General features: G+C 39.0%; 2 protein-coding genes across 4 annotated transcripts in view; one reads left to right on the top strand and one right to left on the bottom strand.

Annotated features, from left to right (window-relative positions):
• NT5DC1 (5'-nucleotidase domain containing 1) overlaps positions 1 to 20,702 on the top strand; it is a 238,149-nt gene that overhangs the window by 30,453 nt on the left and 186,994 nt on the right. The gene's annotated exons all lie outside the window — the stretch shown is intronic.
• Positions 1 to 20,702, bottom strand: part of COL10A1 (collagen type X alpha 1 chain) — an 81,776-nt gene that overhangs the window by 4,541 nt on the left and 56,533 nt on the right. The window contains exon 2 of the mRNA XM_073337113.1: positions 10,507 to 10,660. Coding sequence (XP_073193214.1) covers positions 10,507 to 10,645 — 139 coding nt within the window. The 5' untranslated portion in view covers positions 10,646 to 10,660. The remainder of the gene's footprint in view (positions 1 to 10,506; positions 10,661 to 20,702) is intronic.

Raw genomic sequence — 20,702 nt, forward strand, 5'->3', positions numbered from 1 at the left:
GCCTTTCCCTCCTCCTTCCCTCCTGCAAGGCTGAATCATGGTTTTGTTTCTTAGTAACTAAATCACATAGCATGTCTCTAGATAACATCATTTATTTGTAGTGGTTACTTTCACTTTATACACAGTTGGGCAAACGATGGCCATTAATTTCACTAGAGAGACAATTGGGTGAGGTAATATCTTTCATTGGACCCACTTCTGTTGGTGAGCGAGACAAGCTTTCAAGCTACACAGAGCTTTTCTTCGGATCTGGGAAAGGTACTCTAAGAGTGTGTACACTGTAATTCAACACTAATGGCTGACAGTTTTATAACCCCTTGACCTGGGCCAGCCATGGGTGTTTAATTGCAGTGTGGACATACCCAAAGTGTCCCAGATTGTTTAGTATAAATAGTTAACAAATATTCCAACAGACCATTCAAGGGAAGTGGCCCATTAACACCTCTGCAGTCATAGGACAAAAAAGGGAGGTGAGTGGGTTACAAATTGTTGTAATAGCCATAAATCCAGTGTTTTTATTAAGATGACGATTTTTTTAGTGCCCAGCAAAGTTATGAATTTAAGCTCCGAGGCTTGTCTTTTGAAGGTGTGGAGCCGGTTTCCTTTGAGGACGAGGGCTGAGAGGTCAGATAGGGAGTGATTGTTTTGTGAGAAGTGTTTTTGCCCATAGTGATGTGATACAAGATTTTTTTCTTTTATCGTTTTTCTGTGCAAGTTCATCCGAGAGCATAATGATTGTCTCTTTTTTGCCACATAGTTGTTATGGGGAAATTTAGTGCACGGGGTGGGGTACGTCACATGTTGTGATAGGCATGCGTAGGACCCATGAGTCTTGAAACGTGTGTGGGGCAGGGGATCGATCATTGTAGTAGTGGAGATGTGCCCAGGTTTTTTATCTGTTGCTCTGGCAGGGTCTAGTGCTGGTTTGAGTTGGTGTGCCCTGGTCTGTGGGGAGCTTGCTTCTGATGATGAGCATGGCAATGTTGGGGAGTTGTTTTGAAGGGAGAAAACCCTCAGATCGCACACCCCTAGTTGCCACCTGCCACCCCACACTGGAACCCATATGGAGTATTATTAAACAGTTACAACACTGTTGTACTTCATGGAGACCACATCCTGAAAGAAATCTTTCCTGAATCCCCTCTTCTGGCCTTCAAACACCTTGTCTCTCTACTATCCTAGACCAACACAGCTATAACAACACTGAAAAGGTTAATTTCACTGTACTGTCATGCATAATGTAGCATTGCTTTTCTTTATTTTAGTTCCTTAGCATTATGCTTTTCTACAGAAAATGGTTTGGTGTGTAAGAATAAAGCAGCAGATGGAGTCACTCCACCTTGTGTCAGATATAAATATAGAAATAAAGAGTTGTGTGCTTAAATGTTGACTTCCCAAGGTGCTGTTTGGGAAATTGCAGAATCCTTTGGGACTTTGGATGCTGATTTTTGTGGAATACCTATAGCACTAGAAATAATATAAATGTCAAGAGGATACTGCAATGTGAAACCCCACAGTTTGCATGAATATGCCATGCTCTTCAGTTGATGGATCTGTAGATACAGAATACTGCTTTATGGCAAAAGTTGTTAGGAATAGTTAAAGAAGGTGTGCAAGTAGAATACTAAAGTCCACTGAGCAGAGCAGAAAGGACCTGTCACTTGGGTAAGAACATTAACATTTGATTTGGAAGATGCTGCTGGATGGTGCATGTTTGAAGAGATCGTTGGAAAGAAGTCTGAGTTCCGCTGTGAATCAAAATATTTTCTGTTTGACAATGGTGGTTGCTCAATAGCTATAAACCAAATGCAGCTTAAATTTCAGCCTCTGAGGTGTGTCTGTGTGTAAACTTTACCTGGAATGTGTGTGATGCTGTAGTACTGCAGCCTTCTAGAATAAACTGCTGCACAAGTGACACACATTATAAGTTTGTCCAGGATAAAGAGTATCCAGTGTCAGACTAGAAAGACTAGAGAAATTAATATGTGGTTTAGAATTTTATGTGCCAAGAATAGGAAATAGGAGGGGAAAGCATTATACTGTTTAGAAGATATTTTGTGCTAGTTTGTGTATAAATGTTTTCTCTTATTTAGTAATGTGAAGTGAAGGTGTTCAGCACTGCTTAGTTTTAAAATAAAATCCTTCATTCCAGTGCACAACTGGGGCATCTTAAAAAATATAGATGGTAAAGTATGAATCCTATTGGCAGAACAATATATAACAGGATATTGCTAGTGAATGAATAGTCAGATGGTTACCCTAGTTATATTACAGCTAAGGGGTACACTTTTTTTTCAAGAATTTTGCCAGCAACTTCCATTGACATAAATGAAAGTCACATAGCAATAGCCTGCAGAGCACTTGTAACATTTACATATAACTTTACAGCTGAATTCTGATTGGCTGTTGGTGCTTCTTTGCTGATGTTACCCTCCTGTACAGCTATAATGTAATCAGGAGTGACATCAGCAACTTTATGACCAGTTCTCATTCATATTACATGCATCTGCTTAGCTGTAATTGTGGACTGAGAAAAGGGTAAGAAAAGGTTATCAACAACTTTCTGGAGCTGCTTAACAGCTTTCAAGAATTGTTCTCAGACTGTCTTTACTATTCCTAATGATGTTATTTTAAGAGTACACAACAGACTTTTACCTATTTTCTTTCACCCCTTTTCTTGTGGCTAAAGCCAGAAATTTAATTTTTGTTGGCTCTTTACACAGATTGTTTCATATCTTGACAAACTGTTGCTCTTCTATTCTATCCTTCTCCAATCAGGTTAGAATAACTAGTCCTTTGAGGTTATGTTGTAATATGGATCGCTTGCATCACTGGATGTTGTATACCTCTAGCGTAACTGTTTTGATGAGTGCTTGATGTATTAAATATGAATCCTAATTAGTGGTAGATTAGTTTTTTTTTTTTTCGTTTCCCAATTTGAGTTTGAGCAAGGCTTCCTTCCCATCCACTTATTAATTATTTTGAACCTCTAGACCTCTGCATAACACTCTCTTAACCAGAAAGTACAGATAAATAGTTCAGTTTTTCTTCTCTAAAAATATATGGCTATACTTATTTGTAAGAGACATGTAGGGAGAAGAAAAATCTGGTCTGTGTACAGTGTTTTTGGTATTCACTGGGCTTTGGCTTCATGTGCTGCCTGGAAAATAGTTTTTAGCTGCCAAATGTAAAAGTACAATTTCTGCTTCTACATAATTACAGTGTACTCCTGAAAAGATCATGTTAGTTTGCTCATGTTACCACCTCATCATCCATTAACTTAATTAAAATAAGGCTAATGTTTTAAATCCTACAAATAGAAAGCAATCTCATTACTGCATGCAGCAAAAATATTATAAACTGACACAAGTGTTGGTCTTCACTGGGATGAGGTACTTGGAACCTGTCACTGTGTGTGGAGTGTATATTTTAATTGCCCAGTGCAGTTCTAGCATGCTGCTGCTCTCGGGATTGCTTACTACTGAACTATGATATCCAGTAGGGGACAGTGGTAGCTTTGTGTTTTGGAACATAATCAAGTGATAACTGAAGAAACAGTTCTAAGAAGAACTACATGGCATGGAAAAACCAGGAAGACTTAAGTCATACAAGAATAAGAAATAACCTTCAATGTAAGTTATGTATGTGGTTATTTTTTAAACGTTTACAGTTTCTTTTAATCATGGCTTAAACACAGATGGGACCAGTGGATGCAACATACTGACTTAGTTAACGTGAATTCGATACATCACAAGTATGCCACCCATGAGTTCCGTTACAGTAATTAAATCCTGCGTTCAGAAAGAGCATGTAAGACAAATGTAATGTAAAGTTTAGTCTTTTAGACTGATCTGAAAAATTGTGGTAGTCCACCTGGCGAAAAATTTTTAATGATCCCAAAAGTATTTCTTATGCTATTGAGCAATAAGATGTTTTCCAGGCCTGCTTGTATCACAGTCTTAATTGGTTAGTTCCATCTTCTTTTCTCTCTTTTTTTTAAAAAAAAAATCTTAAAATATATGAGTGGCTTGAGCGATTAGAAGAGAGATACAGTGCCTGTCTGTTATAGGTCATCTGTACTAACTCAGGCCAGACTCCTCACTAATGGCCTCTATGATCTATTTGCGGTTACGGCCTAGCTTCTAGTGGACGTATCCACATTGAAAACACACTTACCTTGTGAAGCAATAGCCTCAGCAGAGGGGATATGGAGAGTGAATTATCTTTTCACCTATAAAGATGATCCTTCAAGATTAACGTTTAGGGCACATTGGCAAGACAGAAAGGGGGAAGCACGCCCCGCTGCTGCCCATGCTCTAAGTGTTCTGTGAATAAGGCTGTCAATCTGTCACCTTTCATGAGTAGTAAATTAATTAAAACCTACGAGAGATGTTTTTGGTTTCTTATTTTAAGTAACCATAGAAATTTGAGGATCTAACACTCATTGCTACTCTAAGTTAATATTTATATTACTTTTGGTTTGGAGATTCTATAATTTTAGCCATTTCAGATTTCTTTGTTCTAAAGTATAACAAACTGTCAGCTAGAATGCATCTTAAATTCTCTAAAACGAGTAAGCGGAGTGAGGTTGAGCATTAGAAGCTTAATTTGGAACTTCAGATTCTTTCCATTTTACTTTGGTGTCTCACCTCTCTGTAGGGAATGTAACTGCAAGGCATGCCCAGGCTGCTGTTCTTTTCTCCTTTCCACCCATACTTTCAAACTCATACATCATGCTGTCTTCCTTTCATATGTTCAGTGTACAAACCTTGCTGTGACTGCAGCTTCTAACAGTGGCCTTCTGGTGCACAGAATTTGGTGCACGGAATTTAGCACACAGTTTGCACAGTAGTTGCATCAGGACCAGAGGCGGATTAAGGGTTTGTAGGGCAGAGCAAGTGAGGGCCCATCCCCACCCCTTCTGCCTTCAGACCCCCCCCGGTTCCTGCCGGGGAACTTGGTCAGGGTGCACGGGTTTCCCCTGCCCACCTGGCACTCCTGCCGGGGAGCGAGGTCAGGGTACGGTGCTCCTGTCGGGGTGCTTGGGATGCCCATTTTTGGGGGGCCCCCCCAGTTGGCTCGGGCCCCTGGGCATGGGCCCTGTTGGACCAGTAGCTAATCTGCCAGTGATCGGGACCCTTTAGAATTATGCAAATTATTCATAACCAGGTGAGTGAAAAACTGAGGCCAAAGAATAAAATATGAACTGTTGTTAGTATGGGAGTTTTATGCAGTTACCTAGAGTGCCAAAGCAGAATACCTGAGGCACAGCAACATACACAGTTTAAAATATTGCTGTTGCAGTTAAAATAATTTCAAACAAAGAATAATACAAATAATTGAAACTTTCTTAAAGTGATATATATTGTGTTCAAATCATTGTTGTGCAACCACAGGGGAAAAAAATTAGAAATAAACCTCCCTTCTAACTGCATGAATTCTACTTTTAAATGCAGTAGAATCCCAAAAGAGTAAATAAGGTATATAAAGAGGGCAGTTTGGCAGCGTGGACTATGTGACCCTGGCCAAGTCTGCTCTCCAAATGACTCTGTAATTCAAGGAAGCTCAGTGCAGGCCCACCAGGTGAAATGTATACTCTATCTTAAGAGCCGAGCCAAGTGAATTTAATTCCCATAAAGGGTCAATACTCAGTTCACTGTGCTATACTTTCATACCGTGAAATCACTTTGGTTCTGTTCTAATTCTTCGTTATTTGTATAAGTTAGATGAAATAGACCTTGTCTTCATTTAACACTCAGAGCAGGCTCTCCGCACCCCTTAGTGGAATGTTACTTGGTTTGCTGATGTGAATCAGAACATAGGATTTTTCCACCACTCACTCCTCTAGAGGGCCATGTTAGATGATAGTTTACTTGGGAGCATTGCCATTCCCAGTAACAAATTCAGGTCAGTAGCAAAGAATATCAGGGTTGGAAGGGACCTTAGGAGGTCATCTAGTCCAACCCCCTGCTCAAAGCAGGACCAATCCCCAATTTGTGCCCCAGATCCCTAAATGGCCCCCTAAAGGATTGAACTCACAACCCTTGGTTTAGCAGGCCAATGCTCAAACAACTGAGCTATCCCTCCCTCGGTAAGTTCTGTACAAATCCTTAGGAACGATAGACACATGTATCTAAAAATTGGTTAAGTGTATCCTCTAGGGAAAGGCAAGGGATTTGTTGCCTTAAGCACAAAGTGTTTTTAAAAAAAAATCAGCATTTTGCCAGCAGATATCATTCAAGTATCTCACTTCTACTCCAAGTATAGTATGGGGGAAAACTGGGATACTGTAGGGCATCTGTTGGCAATTATTGACTTTTTGAATGGTGACCAAAATACATTTCCAGTGATGCTCAGCGCACTGGCTGATGGCAACATTTGGCTCTTGTATAGACTTGCCAATGGAATGCTACCACCCAGGGTTTAAATTTAACCAGTGCTGTCTGGAGCATAGCCCTGGTGAATATTTTCAAACCCGCGGAAGCTCTGGCACGTCTTGCAGGGTTGAAGCCCTGGGGCTCCGGGAAATACTCTGTGAGAATTGAAGCCCTGTTAACCCCTCACAGAATGTAGCTGCAAATGGCAATGCAATAGTTAAAGGAGGCATATTTGTGGACCTGAGAAGGTTGATATTTTTTTACACCAGAGGTTTCGAAGGGTAGAGAAAATCCTACCCACTAAGAACCTAGAAGGAAGCAGTGTGTGCAGTTGCTTCTCTCATTTATGCTTGTTAGGATGTTATGTGTTACCCATCTCTTTGCATTTGGAGTTTGGAACATGTAACATTGCCAGGTCAGGACCTCTTCTTAAATCTGATTTCCAAGTTAATGTGTCTGTTCAAAATCCCAGTCCTTCTGTTTTGTATAGGGAAGGTATATTAAGCCATGGTAGAACAGGGCAGGTGAAAAGATTACTGGACGCAATCGGGATAATTGAATTTAATCGGGATAACTGAAGTGTTGGTTGGCCACTTAAATAAAAAAAATTCTTGGCATGTATTTTTTGACACACAGTGTGGCCTATGTACTCTGACTCTAGCCAGACCTTGTTTACATACCAAGTTCAGTGGGAGGAGAAAGCACAACCAGCAAGACTAAGTTTTTTTTTTTTTTTAGAATTAGTTGTGTGGTTGTCCTCAACCAGGAATTTTGCAGACTTCAAAGCTGTGAACCAAAGTGCTGCAAATAGTATCATAATCTATTTAGCAAATGACAATGCTAAACACATGCAAAAGAGGAGAAAATTATGTTCTTTACCTGGGAAGTTGTTATGAGTGGGATTTGGAAAAGAATTTCTAACACTGCCCAACTCTGCTCCTATTGAAGTGTGTGGTAAAACTTCCATTGACTTCAGTGGGACCAGAGTTACGGTGACAACAGAGTTCTTTTTCAGAATCCCGCCCATCGTTATTAGAATCCACTACTACAATACAATTATGGAGAAAAATAGTTATTTGTCACCAATGAGCAGATGCGGGTTTACACATGCCCCTTGTTAACAGATTTCACTGCCCTTTGGATCCAGTGAAGGAAAGCTAGAGCTGTGGATTTAAAAAAAAGAAAGACTGGGAAATATAAATTAAGATTAACAGAGTGATACGTTGGGAGGGAAGAATTATCTAGGTTCTACTTCCCTCTCCTAGAAGTTGGGAGGGACCTAAACATTTGCCGCCTTCTTTTCCACTCCCTACCTTCTCCCATCATTTCTTTATGTAAATTAATAGGTAAAATTTGGGGTGTTTCAGAAAGAACCACGTCTCTGACTCTGCTCAAAATCCTGAGGTTGACTGTCTGCATAGTGGTGAGGAAAGTGGACAGGAATAATTCATGTTTGCAAGTAGGGAAGATGGGGAAATACATTCCAAAGGGCTGCCTAAAATCCCATATCAAGCAGTATTTTCATACAAAAATCTGTAATATTTTCATACAAAAAAGTGAGTAGGGGAAGATGCCATGGACAGCAGCTGGTCCCTTGTTCCACCCCTTTCTGCCCTGGGACTCTCCCTACCCCATGGGTTACAGAGGCAGTTCTCTTTGTCCATCATGACAAATCTGTTCGAATGAGTGCCCTCCACTTGAGGAATTGAAGAAGGTGGTCTTGTCCTGTCTTTTATCTGTCTTGCTTTTACAGGGAGAGACTATAAAGATCACAGAATTGAGAGTTTCTGCTACTGGACAGCTACTGGGATAAGTTAAAACATAAGTGTATCTCAGGTTCTGTGAAGTAAGTCCTTCCCAATGAGGGTAACTAGCGAGACTCTGTTCATGAAACAAACAGCAAATTGAATGATAGACTGTGTATTTCATTTTCTTGAGGGGCATTATTACTTGGTAAGTAAATTCTAGAGAAAACCCAATGACAAGTCAGTGAAAATCTTGACTGTAAACATAGCAGAGTGGGTGTGTCTGTTAGTGAAAGTTAAATCATCAGCTGTATGTCTATTTATTACAAAAATTTAAAAGTCAGGAGCAACATTTTTTTTGGTCACAGGGCAAACAACTTGGTGTGTTTTGCATTTAAATTATTTAAAAAATGAATTTTTAAAAATAAAATGTGTAAGCCACTTGGAAAAAACAAAACAAAAACAAGTCAATGCTCAGACAGAGGTAGCAGACAGGACACCAGTCAATACTCAAGCCGAAGACACAGACTATAAGACAACTTTTTTACTGATAGGAGGAATGATTTATGATCAAGATTGCTTTCCTCATCTCAAAACGACTCTTCTTTGCAACTGCCACGTTCCTGCACAAGTATACAGCTACATGTAGGTGAGCTATAACAAAGATAAAAACTATTCTGAATGCGACCTTTGGTACTGTAGGAAAGAAAAGAATGGGCACTTCTGTCTTTTTGGGCATTTTCTGGCTGCAGAATTTAAGATCCAGACAGGTTCTAAATGCTTTGACAGGAGGTGTTCAGTACTTTCAATGCACATTGAGGATAATAGGATTTGAGTTGATGGTACTGATCAGGACTGGTCCTAAATGGTCATGTTGATACAAGAAAGCTACTCTTTTATTTCATCAGTTAATTTTTAGCAAAAATCTCCACTGAGGAGAAAATACCAGTGGGTAGTATGTAGAATCAATTATAAAACTTGATTTATTGGATTCTGATGATCCATTGTGTTTTTTAAATATCATGCTCATTTCTGTCTTATTCTTCAAAACTATTTGTATGTTGTGTATGCAGCGAGGACACAAAACATTTTGACATGATTTAAAAAGTACTGGATCTTTGTGCATGGCTCCCAGCTGCGTTGACTGAACTTGCTGTTTTATATAAAACACACACCTGTAGTAGCAGACCCAGATGTATTAATGGTGTTCAGTGCAGTGCACTCATAATGTCATTTTTTCAGAAATCAAGATTTATAGAAACCAGTTATACTCTATACCTAGTTATCTGATGCGAAATTTGTCAATGATTTGGAGAGCATTAATAGATTATTTTCTGCATGCTAGAGATGACTCAAGAAAGTTGTTCTGATTTGTTAAGTTGAAACAAGCGTTCAGTACTAACAGACACTTTAAAAAGAGGGCTTTCATATACCATAAAACCTATAGTGGTTTTAATATATATTATCTATAGTCACACACTTTATACACAGGACAGAGGAAGAGAGGAAAATACATACTTATAATACCCTCAAAGTGTGTATGAAATGAATTCAGAAATATATGACTTGTTCAAAAGAAATATTTGTATAAAGTAACTATAATTAAGCATGTTTCAGAAGCATATTTGTAAAACCAATTTATATTTCAGGTGTTTAAATTAGTCTGTTTTAATAAAGGTGTATTATTTTCTAGCAGGATTATTAGTGTTATTTTCTTATCTCATGACCATCACTGCAACTCAGATTAGTTCAGTGAAGTTACTCTATGCTTACAAATGTGGAACAGAGTTCTAAATTTGGTCCAATATACTGGATTAATATTCAACATTACTAGCTTTTACCATTGTTGAATTTTAAGTAAGGAAACTAATGTAACAGTAGAATATGATTGGACACCTACCTTTTTGACTGAATATTACAGCCAGCTGATTTATTAATGTAATCCCCAGTTATTTTTTTATTGATATGTCTAGTTTGATTGCTTATTTTGAAAGTCATTTCCCAGGTCAAGAGCACTGATGAGCACTGAGCAAGTCTTTATATATAAATATATATGCTTCAAGACTATTCTAAATGGTAATGGCAAAATTCAAAATCACTGCTGCTTGCATGCCTCCTCTTATTTAGTTGTACTATAAAATGGGAGTTTCCCTCTTTCTCTCTGCCAAGAGAGTAGCATCTTCTCTCTCTCTAGACATTACTGTCAGAACCTGTCCCATTTCTGTCTGCAGTGATAATCTTGGTCAATCCTGTATAGCCATTTATGAAACTAAACAGTTATTACTGACAGTGAACAACTATAAAACAGCAAGAGAGATTATCTGTACTGTAATGAACACATGTAGGATATAACTGCTTATAATATTTTTAGAAAGATACCTTACCTTGACTTTTTACGTTAAATGGTAAGAAATGTGGCCCCTTCATGCTGGCTTGTTTTTGGTATCGTTCAGAAAAAAACCCATCACCGCCATGGACAATGTTCAGAGAAAGCAGCAGCAGAAAGGATATTTGTACCTGCATATTCCCCAATCTGTTCTGCATTAAAGAGGAAAAATACTTATGCAAATGATTGTTCTTTTTTAAAAAAATAAGTTGATCAGTTTAGGTTTCGCAGCAATGAACAAATACGTTGTATTTAAAATAATTAACATTACCGGTTCAGTACTGCTTTATACAAAACTGCTCCCAAATCTATATATTTCTAGTGGATTTCTTAAAGTACACCAGTTTTAGTTAGAGAAAGTGGTTAAATGTTTTAAATAAATTTTTTTAATTATAAATATATAAAATCTGTAATCGTACCAGATCAGATTCTGTCCCATACTCTTCCAATCCACAGTTTTGTTTTGTTTTATTAAATATATAAAATATATACCAATTTAAATTCCTTTCAGAACAAAAGTGTAAGTTTGCTATTCGGTCCTATAATGTCGTGGGCATGCCAGCCTCTTGAGGCTTCCAAAACTAGGTGTAGGACCAGCAAAGCTTGAATCCTCTAGAATCAGGAAAAAGCCTCTCTCATATGCATTGCAACATGGCAGCATCGCCTCCTTCTAATCAACACTGTATCTATAAAGAGTAAAATCCCGACCCCATTGACATCAGTAGTGAAACCCCCATTGACTTCACTGGGGCCAAGATTTCACCATTAGCCTTTGGAAGTAATTTCCCTTGTGGCAGCAGCGATACAGACACTTGCTCTTAAAAAAAGCCCCAGAAAACTTCTGTTCTCTATAAGGAAGGATTAGCTTTGGAGTGATCAGTGTTGATTTCGCCATACCTACACAAATTGATGAAAACATATTCCCGTCGATAACAGTCGAAATTTGTAGATAGGCAAGATAATAAAAATGCTGTTTGAAAACTTATCGAAGTTTGATTTAGGAATATTAACTTTGTATATTTTGACATGTGATACTGACAATTTTTATTTTAATGGTTATAAAGCTTTAATTTTTTGAATCTCAACATCTATCGTTAAATTACTGTCTGACTCTACTATTGCCTTACACCCCCCATACTTTCCTGCAACTGTGAACATTTAAATCAATAACAACTGAAAAAAATTCTTAAAACCCCTAATTTTGCCCAACTGAAAATTTAAATAAATAAAAATAGAAAAAATGAACATAGATAATATCTATATCTATCTATCTATCAAAATTTATCAAAAAATAATTAAAATTGAATTCTGTCAGACCTATGGTTAAGTTAAATTGGAAGTGAAATGAAAAGGAATGAAACCATAGCATACCAGAATATCGTAGAGTTCCAAATATGTAGTAGCCTTTCAGTAGCCTACTGAGGTGCTCTTCTGCCACAGGTGTGCAGAACAGAAGCTGCTATTTCAAGTATCCTTCTGAGGTATTTATACTGTTTGTTCCCTTGTTAAGTCAAGTTGCACTGTGTTTAAGCTCCTCCCTAAAAGTCATAAGCACTAATTAGGGGGAGGGATCTTGGGCAGGCATCCTAGAACAGGTTGGAGTTTTTCTTACTATATTGTGTTTCATGTGATTTTGGTGAAACTATACTCGTCGTGATGAACATTTTCTTAAATTACTTTATATCCCTTTTGTTTTCAGGATTGAGCGAGTTAGCATTGGAAAAAGCTTAAACTTGTAAGTGGGTAGATACGTGTTATTTTTTTTAAAAGGATTTTCTGCATACATTTTCAAGGAAATGTAGTTTCATAGATTGTGAACTTTTAACTATCTTTGAGCAGCTACTTTCAGGCATTAGCTCCATTGAAGTCAATGGAGGTTACTTGAGTGAGTAACTGCTCACCAATGTGTGATGTAAGGGGCTTATAATATGTCTCTTTTGTGTTAATTAGGGATTTGTACAGTTCTGAAGCCATCTGAACCCGCTTATTGTGCTTGTGCATAAAAATGAAATTGAAGAAGTATATTAGGGAGAAAGTATCTACATGTGTGTTTCTGTTATGTTGTCTTAGATATACAACACATCAAATAAATAGTCCATATATAGAGACTGTTTATATGCAATGAAGTATTCATTCATAAAGAAACTTGAGTTATACAATGTAATACTACTATTTCTATTTGTTACATTCAGTCTTATTACTTTATTGAAATTGATTTTATTGCATATTGAAAAATCAGACAGATGTAATACAAGCTTGCATTTATTTTTTTCAGAATTTTTCTATATGCAGTAAATGACTTTTGTTTCAGGTTCTGGTTCAATGCAATGTTGTTTATGGTGCATTATAGAGAGTTCCACAAGTTCCTATTCAATAGCATTGACTCATTATGTTTAAACCACCATTAATTTATTGTATTGGGTCAAACTCCATTACAGTTTAGTCCATGCTTAGCAAATCTCTCTGTTTATTCAAAGTATGGATTAGCACTGGCCATACTAAGCCCATTGAAATAAATTTCGCTATATTGACTATTTCTGCCTGTTATGACTTTTCTACTTGGTAAACAGTGACAGATGGTCTCACAATATTTCAGCCCCATTGTCATCATTAATCAATTCTAGATATCATGTAGTAAATTTCAGTTCCGGAATCATTCATATCCCTGGTTCTAAAACATGACATAAAAGCAGAAATAATACGGACATAAAGAAAATGACCTTCTGAATTTACTGTGAATTTCCAAGGCTAAACATAGCATGCATGTTACTTTTTAAAAGCATTCTCAATAAAAGTTAAATATGAACATTTCTAAAAGAGCTATACATTTATAAATGATCAGGTTTTTGGATTATATTACAATGTTGGTTGATCCTTATGTTAATGCAAATGTAAGTAGGCAGTAGAGTCATGGATTCAAGGCCTGATTCATGAGTATACCAGGTACCGCTTATGTTTCTATGGAATGTAGCCCTCTAAAACTGTGGAGGTTATTGAAAAACAAATGCAAATAAAAGTAACTGCACTATTGTTAACTGGAGCCACACATTCCTCATTTGATTAACTTCATCCCTTTTATGGAGAGAGTGGAAGCTCTCTGATAGCCTTTCATTGGGGCTGCACAGCTGGGCATCCCCGCTGTGCCATCTTCCCCATTAGCACCTTCTCCATGCTGGCATAGAGGAGTGTTCTGTGCCAGCCTGGGCAATAACTACTAGATCTATGCCTATGATGTACTATTAATACTAATAACAAACAGATTCAGTGAGGAGGCATCTCATGCCTAGTAGGCACAGAAGGGCTGCAACCACCATCCCAAAGATTGGATGAAATGTCTGTAAACAGGCTGCAGCACAGCTGCATGGCCTACACTCTACTGAAACTCACCCACAATGTGCTTTTATTTAAATCATTGTTCTCTGCCCAGGTGACTTTCAGTCCTGGAAAAAAATAGGGCTTTATGACAAATATCCTGAAACATAACTTATTGTGCTGAAAAAAACCAGTGGATTGTCAAGTCTGGTATCGGGTTGCCGACTGTGCCGATACTCTTCTGAACATATACTGTTGTTGTGAACAAAGGTCATGGTTGATGCAGTAAGTTAACTGATGTAGTATTATGTGGTGTTCTTTCTCCATTCTTCTTCATGGCCACCCTCCGATAATTTTATGTTCCATGTTCATAAAGAAACTCAACTCTGGAATATGTCCTTCAGAATTGTTCTTATATTCCTTACTAAGCTTGTGTGTATAAGTAGGTTGGTGATTTTTCGAGAAGGCTTACATAACTGAGTTGTCACTTCCTTGGTGAGCCACCTATTTTCAGTTGCTTATAATTTTCAGAAAAACTAAATTTTGGACTGAAGTTGACCATTAAGTTTCTTATGCTGCTTAGTTTGGAAGTTAGTGTCATTGTAAATTCCCAGGAGAGTCCACTCAGCCATTGCTTGAGTTACACGCCCAAAGCACAAGCATTAAGAATTTATTTTTCAGATGTTAAAACTGAGCAAAACCTAAAAGTCTTTTGTTTTTTTCCCAGGTAATTCCAAAAATAGTTTTGTTTTTTAAAATTTCGGCTGTAATAAGTAGGAAGCCCTCCATGGAAAATGTTGCCAATCTGACAATATTGGGTTAAGAAATAAAGTTAGGAACATCTGACTATAGTCCTGTACACACAAAACTTCTTACATTCCATGCTAATTTCTAGACCAATGTATTATACCTCCCCAAATAGGTACACTCCTGCTACAAAAGTAACGTACACCCATATTTAGCTGATAGTCTTGTTTCCTCTCATCCCACTTTACTGCCAGGAGGATGAATAATCTCTGTGTGAACACACGTGTGAATAAGGACAATTGTTGGGTAAGGAGACATACATACACACACATCTGTTGACTCTAGATTTATGCCAGACTCCACCCTGGAATGCTGCTTCATGGGGTGGTTTGGTTTAGTTTTGTTTTTTGTGGTGGTGGGAAGCTGAGGTGGGCTTGTGGTTTTCTTCTTCCTCATGTTCCCCCTACTGCTGTGGGCTTTTTCTGGGTGCACTATCATGCCAAGATTTAGCTGTAAGCATAAATGTGACGTGTGAGGTTCCATATGTACACACATACTTGTGTATGTCTATATCCAGTAACAGAACATTAAATAAACACACCTGTGTTTATTTGAACACCTGATCATGGGGACTGGCCACTTAAATACACTTAATGTGTATTTGAAAATTTGCATTCAAATACAGGTATCTTTTTCATTAACAAAGAAGTCTTTAAAATAGCAATTGAAAAGTTTGAAAAGTAAATAATTTTACTGCAATATAATATTCCCTGTTCTAAGAAAGAATAAAATTTGAATTTCCCGGATAAGAAGTAGTAATTATCAGAGAGTTGCAGTTTCTTTTTAACTGGGCATATACACTTTGTTATAGTTACATGATGTTTGTTTCCTGAATGAATGACATTATTCATAATTAAATACACACGTTTATTTAAATAAATGACCTTTGTGCAATCCCCTCACAATCCATAAACCTAAGCCCGTATGTAAATCTTCACAGGCTCAGAGTCATAGTTAGAAAAATGGTGTGGCTTTGGCCCTGATCCTGCAAATTACTCTGTATGGATGGACCCGACTGCCCGTTAACTTGAACAGAGTTCCACAAGGACATGGTGTATGTGTGTGTTTGATCTACTGCAGGATTAGCATGACCAGAGGCGGATTGCCATTTTGTGGGGCCCTGGGCCAGAGCAAGTGGGGGCCTCTTGACTACTCCTATGCTAGACTGTCAATATATTCAATATTTAACTAACAAAATATAAATATTTTCAGCCAAGGGTTCTTTTTGTCACAAAGTGTTGAAGCCCTTTCCTTGGTTAAAGATATTAGAAAGTCTTTTTAAAACAGGAACACATACTTCTGGATTCCTCAGTCACTCACTCGTCCTATCCGTACACTGGTATAGAGTTTACCATAAGGAAAAAGGATCTTGCGACGTCGGCTACGACAGTGCCATGTGGACACCTGTTCTCACTTTCAGGTGACATTGTAAACAAGAAACAGGCAGCATTATCTCCTGCAAATTTAAACAAACTTATTTGTCTGAGAGATTGGCTGACCAAGAAGTAGGACTGAGTGGACTTGTAGGCTCTAAAGTTTTACATTGTTTTATTTTTGAATGCAGTTTTTTTGTACATAATTCTACATTTGTAAGTTCAACTTTCATGATACAGAGATTGCACTACAGTACTTGCATTAGGTGAATTGAAAAATACTATTTCTTTTGTTTTTTACCGTGCAAATATTTGTAATAAAAATAAATATAAAGTGAGCACTGTACAATTTGTATTCTGCATTGTAATTAAAATCAATATATTTGAAAATGTAGAAAACATCCAAAAATATTTAAATAAATGGTATTCTAATATTAACAGCGCAATAAATCATGATTAATTTTTAAAATCACTTTACAGCCCTACTTTAACAGTTGTAATGGTGGTGGAATAAATGTCCTTCATTCAAGCTCACATGGAAGGGTGATAGGTGTTTATTTTGGCACTAGGTATTTGGCTAGTGGTCAGTTATTTGGTCATGTAAGGTAACTTTTGACCATAACGTTTCTTTTTAGCATAAGATTATTTTTAACCAGGCACCACCCAATTTTATATTTATAACAATATTTCTGCTAAGTCTGTTTACCATCAGCTGTGCCAAATAACCAGTATGCGGCTTTAGGAAATACTTTCGATAGTCCTATAAATTTAACTCAGTGACCTGAGTTTACTGTTCTGTATGAATCTGAGGAGGATTGTATTATTATTTAATTATTGTAACAGTGCCCAGAGCCCCCTGTGAAGTTTCTAATCCCATTGTGCTGAGGATTGTACAGACACATGATATGAGACAGTTACTATCCCAAAAGAGTTTATAATCCTAAATTAGGTACAGTGCAGCAAGTGGGTGGAGGAAACTACATTCAGGAACATGCTTTTCAGTATCTTTAGACACACTGCTTGCAAGCTGTTTCTTTTCTTTTTCTTTTTCTTCTTCTTTTCTGGCAATGCTGATCGAATTTGTGACTGGGGTGGGAGTTAATATCAAATTTCTTGATCTCAGTGAAAATTTTTCATTTTTGAGTTTTTTTTTTTTTTTTTAAATAAGAGTTAAAAACATGCACATTGTTCAGATAGCTAGTCTACATAAGCCCTGGGTTTTTGTTACTGTTACTCTGGCCCTCACTCCCACAATAAGGCCGTGATTTGATGCCATAAACCAGGGGTTGGCAACCTTTCAGAAGTGGTGTGCTGAGTCTTCATTTATTCACTTTAATTTAAGGTTTCTCATGCCAGTAATACATTTTAACGTTTTTTAGAAGGTCTCTCTCTATTGTCTATATATTATATAACTAAACTATTGTCGCATGTAAAGTAAACAAGGTTTTCAAAATGTTTAAGAAGCTTCATTTAAAATTAATTTAAAATGCTGATCTTACTTCGCTGGCCCGCTCAGCCCGCTGCCAGCCTGGGGTTCCGTTCACCTAGGCCAGCAGCAGGCTGAGCGGGGCCTGTGACCGGGACCCCGGCTGGCAAGGGGCTGGCAGCCAGACCTGCAGTGGGCTGAGCGGGGCTGGTGGCCGGGACCCCAGACCAGCAGTGGGCTGAGCGACTCAGCCTGCTGCCGGTCTGGGGTTCCGTCCGCTGGCTCCTGCCAGCCAGGGTCCCGGCTGCTGGCCCCGCTCAGCCTGCTGCTGATCTGGGGTCCCGGCTCTGCCCACAGAGAGTAGGTACCTACCTTCTCCATGGTTCTAGCCCATTCTCTTCCTCTCTCTCTGCACTGAGCTGAGGATGGGAGTGCACTGAGCACAGGGCTGGGGGTGAAAGAGCAGGCTGGGAGTTGGGGGGGCTCAGGATTGGGGCAGGAGGTTTGGGTGTGGAGTGCTTACCTGGGCAGCTCCCATTTGCTGTGAGGGGTGCAGGTGGAAATGTGGGGGGTACAAGAGTCAGGGCATGGGGTGTGGGGGGCTGGGTATGTGGGGGGGGTGCAGGGGTCAGGGCAGAGGGCTGGAGGTGTGTGAGCAGGGATGCAGGGGTTAGGGCTGGGGGGTGTGGGTTAGGGTCGTGAGGGTGATCCCAGCCCCCTGCCCAGGGGAGCCACAGCGCGCTCGCTGCTCACGGCAGGGGGCTGGAGGGGATATGCCCTGATTCCACCCCCCATCCCCACCTGTTCTCTGCCTCCTCCCCGGAGCAGCGAGCGTGCTGTGGCTCCGCTTCTCCCCCTCCCTCGCAAGGGCCATCAGCTGATCGGTGGCAGGGATGGAGTGGAGGAGGAGCAGGAACCCAGCATGCTGGGGGAAGAGGCTGGGGAGGGGCAGCTTGCCTGCTCTGCAGCAGCAGCCGGCAGGACCAAGCTTCTTCACCCTGCCTCTGCGGGGGGGCGGAGAAGAGCGGGCCAGGGCGGGCAGGATTTTTAATGGCATGCTGCTGCCTGCCGGGTCCCGGCCGCTGGCCCCTCCTGAGTCACTTTGGCTTTGTCTACACTACCACTTTTGTCAGTCAGAGGTGTGAAAAAGCACCCCGCTCCGACTGACATAAGTTTCACCGGCAAAAGTGATGGTGTGAACAGCACTATGTCTACAGGAGAGGCTGTCCTGCTGACATAGCTAATGCTGCTCATTGGAAGAGGTGTCATTATGCCAGCGGGAGAGCTCTCTTCTGCCGGCAAAGGCTAGCTACATGAGAGATCTTACAGAGGCACCGCTGTACTGCTGTGCAGCTGTAGTGCCATAGTGTAGACATAGCCTTAGGTGCATTTTAAAATTTTAGACAGCCCTGCCCCCTCAGATTCAGAGACTTGCTGTCTAGCTTTACCTGTCTAGCTTGACTTGCTTTACCAGTCTAGCACCACTAATTTGATCAGTATTGTCAGAAACAAGATGTGAAAAGATATCAGGAAAACATGTTCCTGCATTTTAGGTTTATTTACTCTCCAATTTTCCCCAAGGGAATCGGAGATTTAGTTTGTCATTCTTCTCTGGCTGTTAGGCTGAGTTCTTACATCCATCCCCCACCCTCCAGTGAGGTCTTAAAGTGGAAGAAGTGCTGCAGGAGAGACAATATCTAAACCTACACCCTCTAGGTGAAAAAAGTTCAACCTACTTCCTTATGCACCACATAACTAGGGGACTCTTTCACATCAGTTGTCTGAAAACCTGGTAGTTAAAAATGAATTATTTTTGCAAAGTGTACCTATCATAGCAGGTAGCAAGCCTGCTGAATAGTTACATTCATTGGATTTGTTACCTGCTGTGGTTTTGTCAGCTGGCACAAGTCTGAGGAGAGCTTCATACTTAAAAACAGGTGCTGAAGTAAAAACATCGTGGGTTCAAGACTTTCTTTTAGAGCCAGAACAAATAAATGTTGTCTGAGTTTATTTTAAAAATAGAGTTTTTAAAACAGAAAAGTCAGACATTTTTAATACTGTTTATTTTCTTATGTACATTAAAATATTTTGAAGAACTTCACTTTTTTATTTTTGTTTTTTGTGCAGCTTTCTATATTTTCTGTTCCTAATGCATTGTGAGTTCAAACATGTGGAATTTACTTATGGAAAATTCTCCAGTAAGTTTAATGAGAGTGGTGTAACCTTACACCACCAGTGCTAGTCCTGTGTGTATGCTGCATTTTGAAATAGAAGTGTGACTAACAAACAAAAACACCCCTACTCTCTCAGCATTCCCAACTCCAAGTAGTCAAAAATCATGAGTTGAACCCCAAAACTCATGAGGCTGGATTAAAAATCATGAGATTTCAAAAATATATTTGGAGATCTTTTCATTTGCCCTCCAAATTTAGCGCCTTTGGGGGTTAAGTTTTCAAGCATTTGTCTGAGACTGGGAAGGTGAGAAACATGTTTTTTTATTTGTTTGTTTGTTTTAAAGGAAAGCTGAGTTTGTTTCATTGACATGATTCCAGGATGTGGAGCTTTAAGAAAAACACCAAGTAGCATTAGACTCCCAATAAGATCATAAGAGTTGGAGACACTTTATAATGCACAAAGAAATCTCCCCTGGGGAAAGGAGGAGAGAAAGAACGAACCACAGGTGACAGATGTAAGCATGTCACTTAATGCACCACTGGAACTGTGATGAGGGTAGTATACAAACTATAAAAAAGCAAATAGAATATGATACAAAATCTCATCATTATGAAGTACTTTCCTCTCCATAGTACCAATGAGATGAAGTTTGGTTTTGGTTTCTGCCTAGAGTTTTTCCGTGAGACCACCATGTAGAACTACTCTGTCAGTGCATTGTAAGGATGAGTCATATGTGTTTTTTGCTTGATCTTTTCAATTGTTGTTTGAGAAGTAGTTAGCATTTGAGCCATATTTATGTCAGACTCTTCCACCTATAGCTTTTTGCTTTTCTTATTTATACAGTAGATGTATGTATGTTATGAGAATCTGCTTATAGGTATTTGACAGACATTTTTGTAATGTTATGATGATTTTCTGAGGCCTAGGCAGTGCCTAGACAGGTGCATTCCAGCCTGAGGGATTCAGGTGGTTTCATTTGTTCAGCAGTTTACTTCTGATACCATGTAATGAGAATGTAAAACACGAGAGAGCTTGTAAGAGACTGATCTATATTTCCTGGTTCCAATTACATGATACACAGCAGGAATACAAAAAGTTAGG

Source organism: Lepidochelys kempii, chromosome 3 (genome assembly GCF_965140265.1).
Source record: "Lepidochelys kempii isolate rLepKem1 chromosome 3, rLepKem1.hap2, whole genome shotgun sequence".
Taxonomy (NCBI): Eukaryota; Metazoa; Chordata; order Testudines; family Cheloniidae; genus Lepidochelys; species Lepidochelys kempii.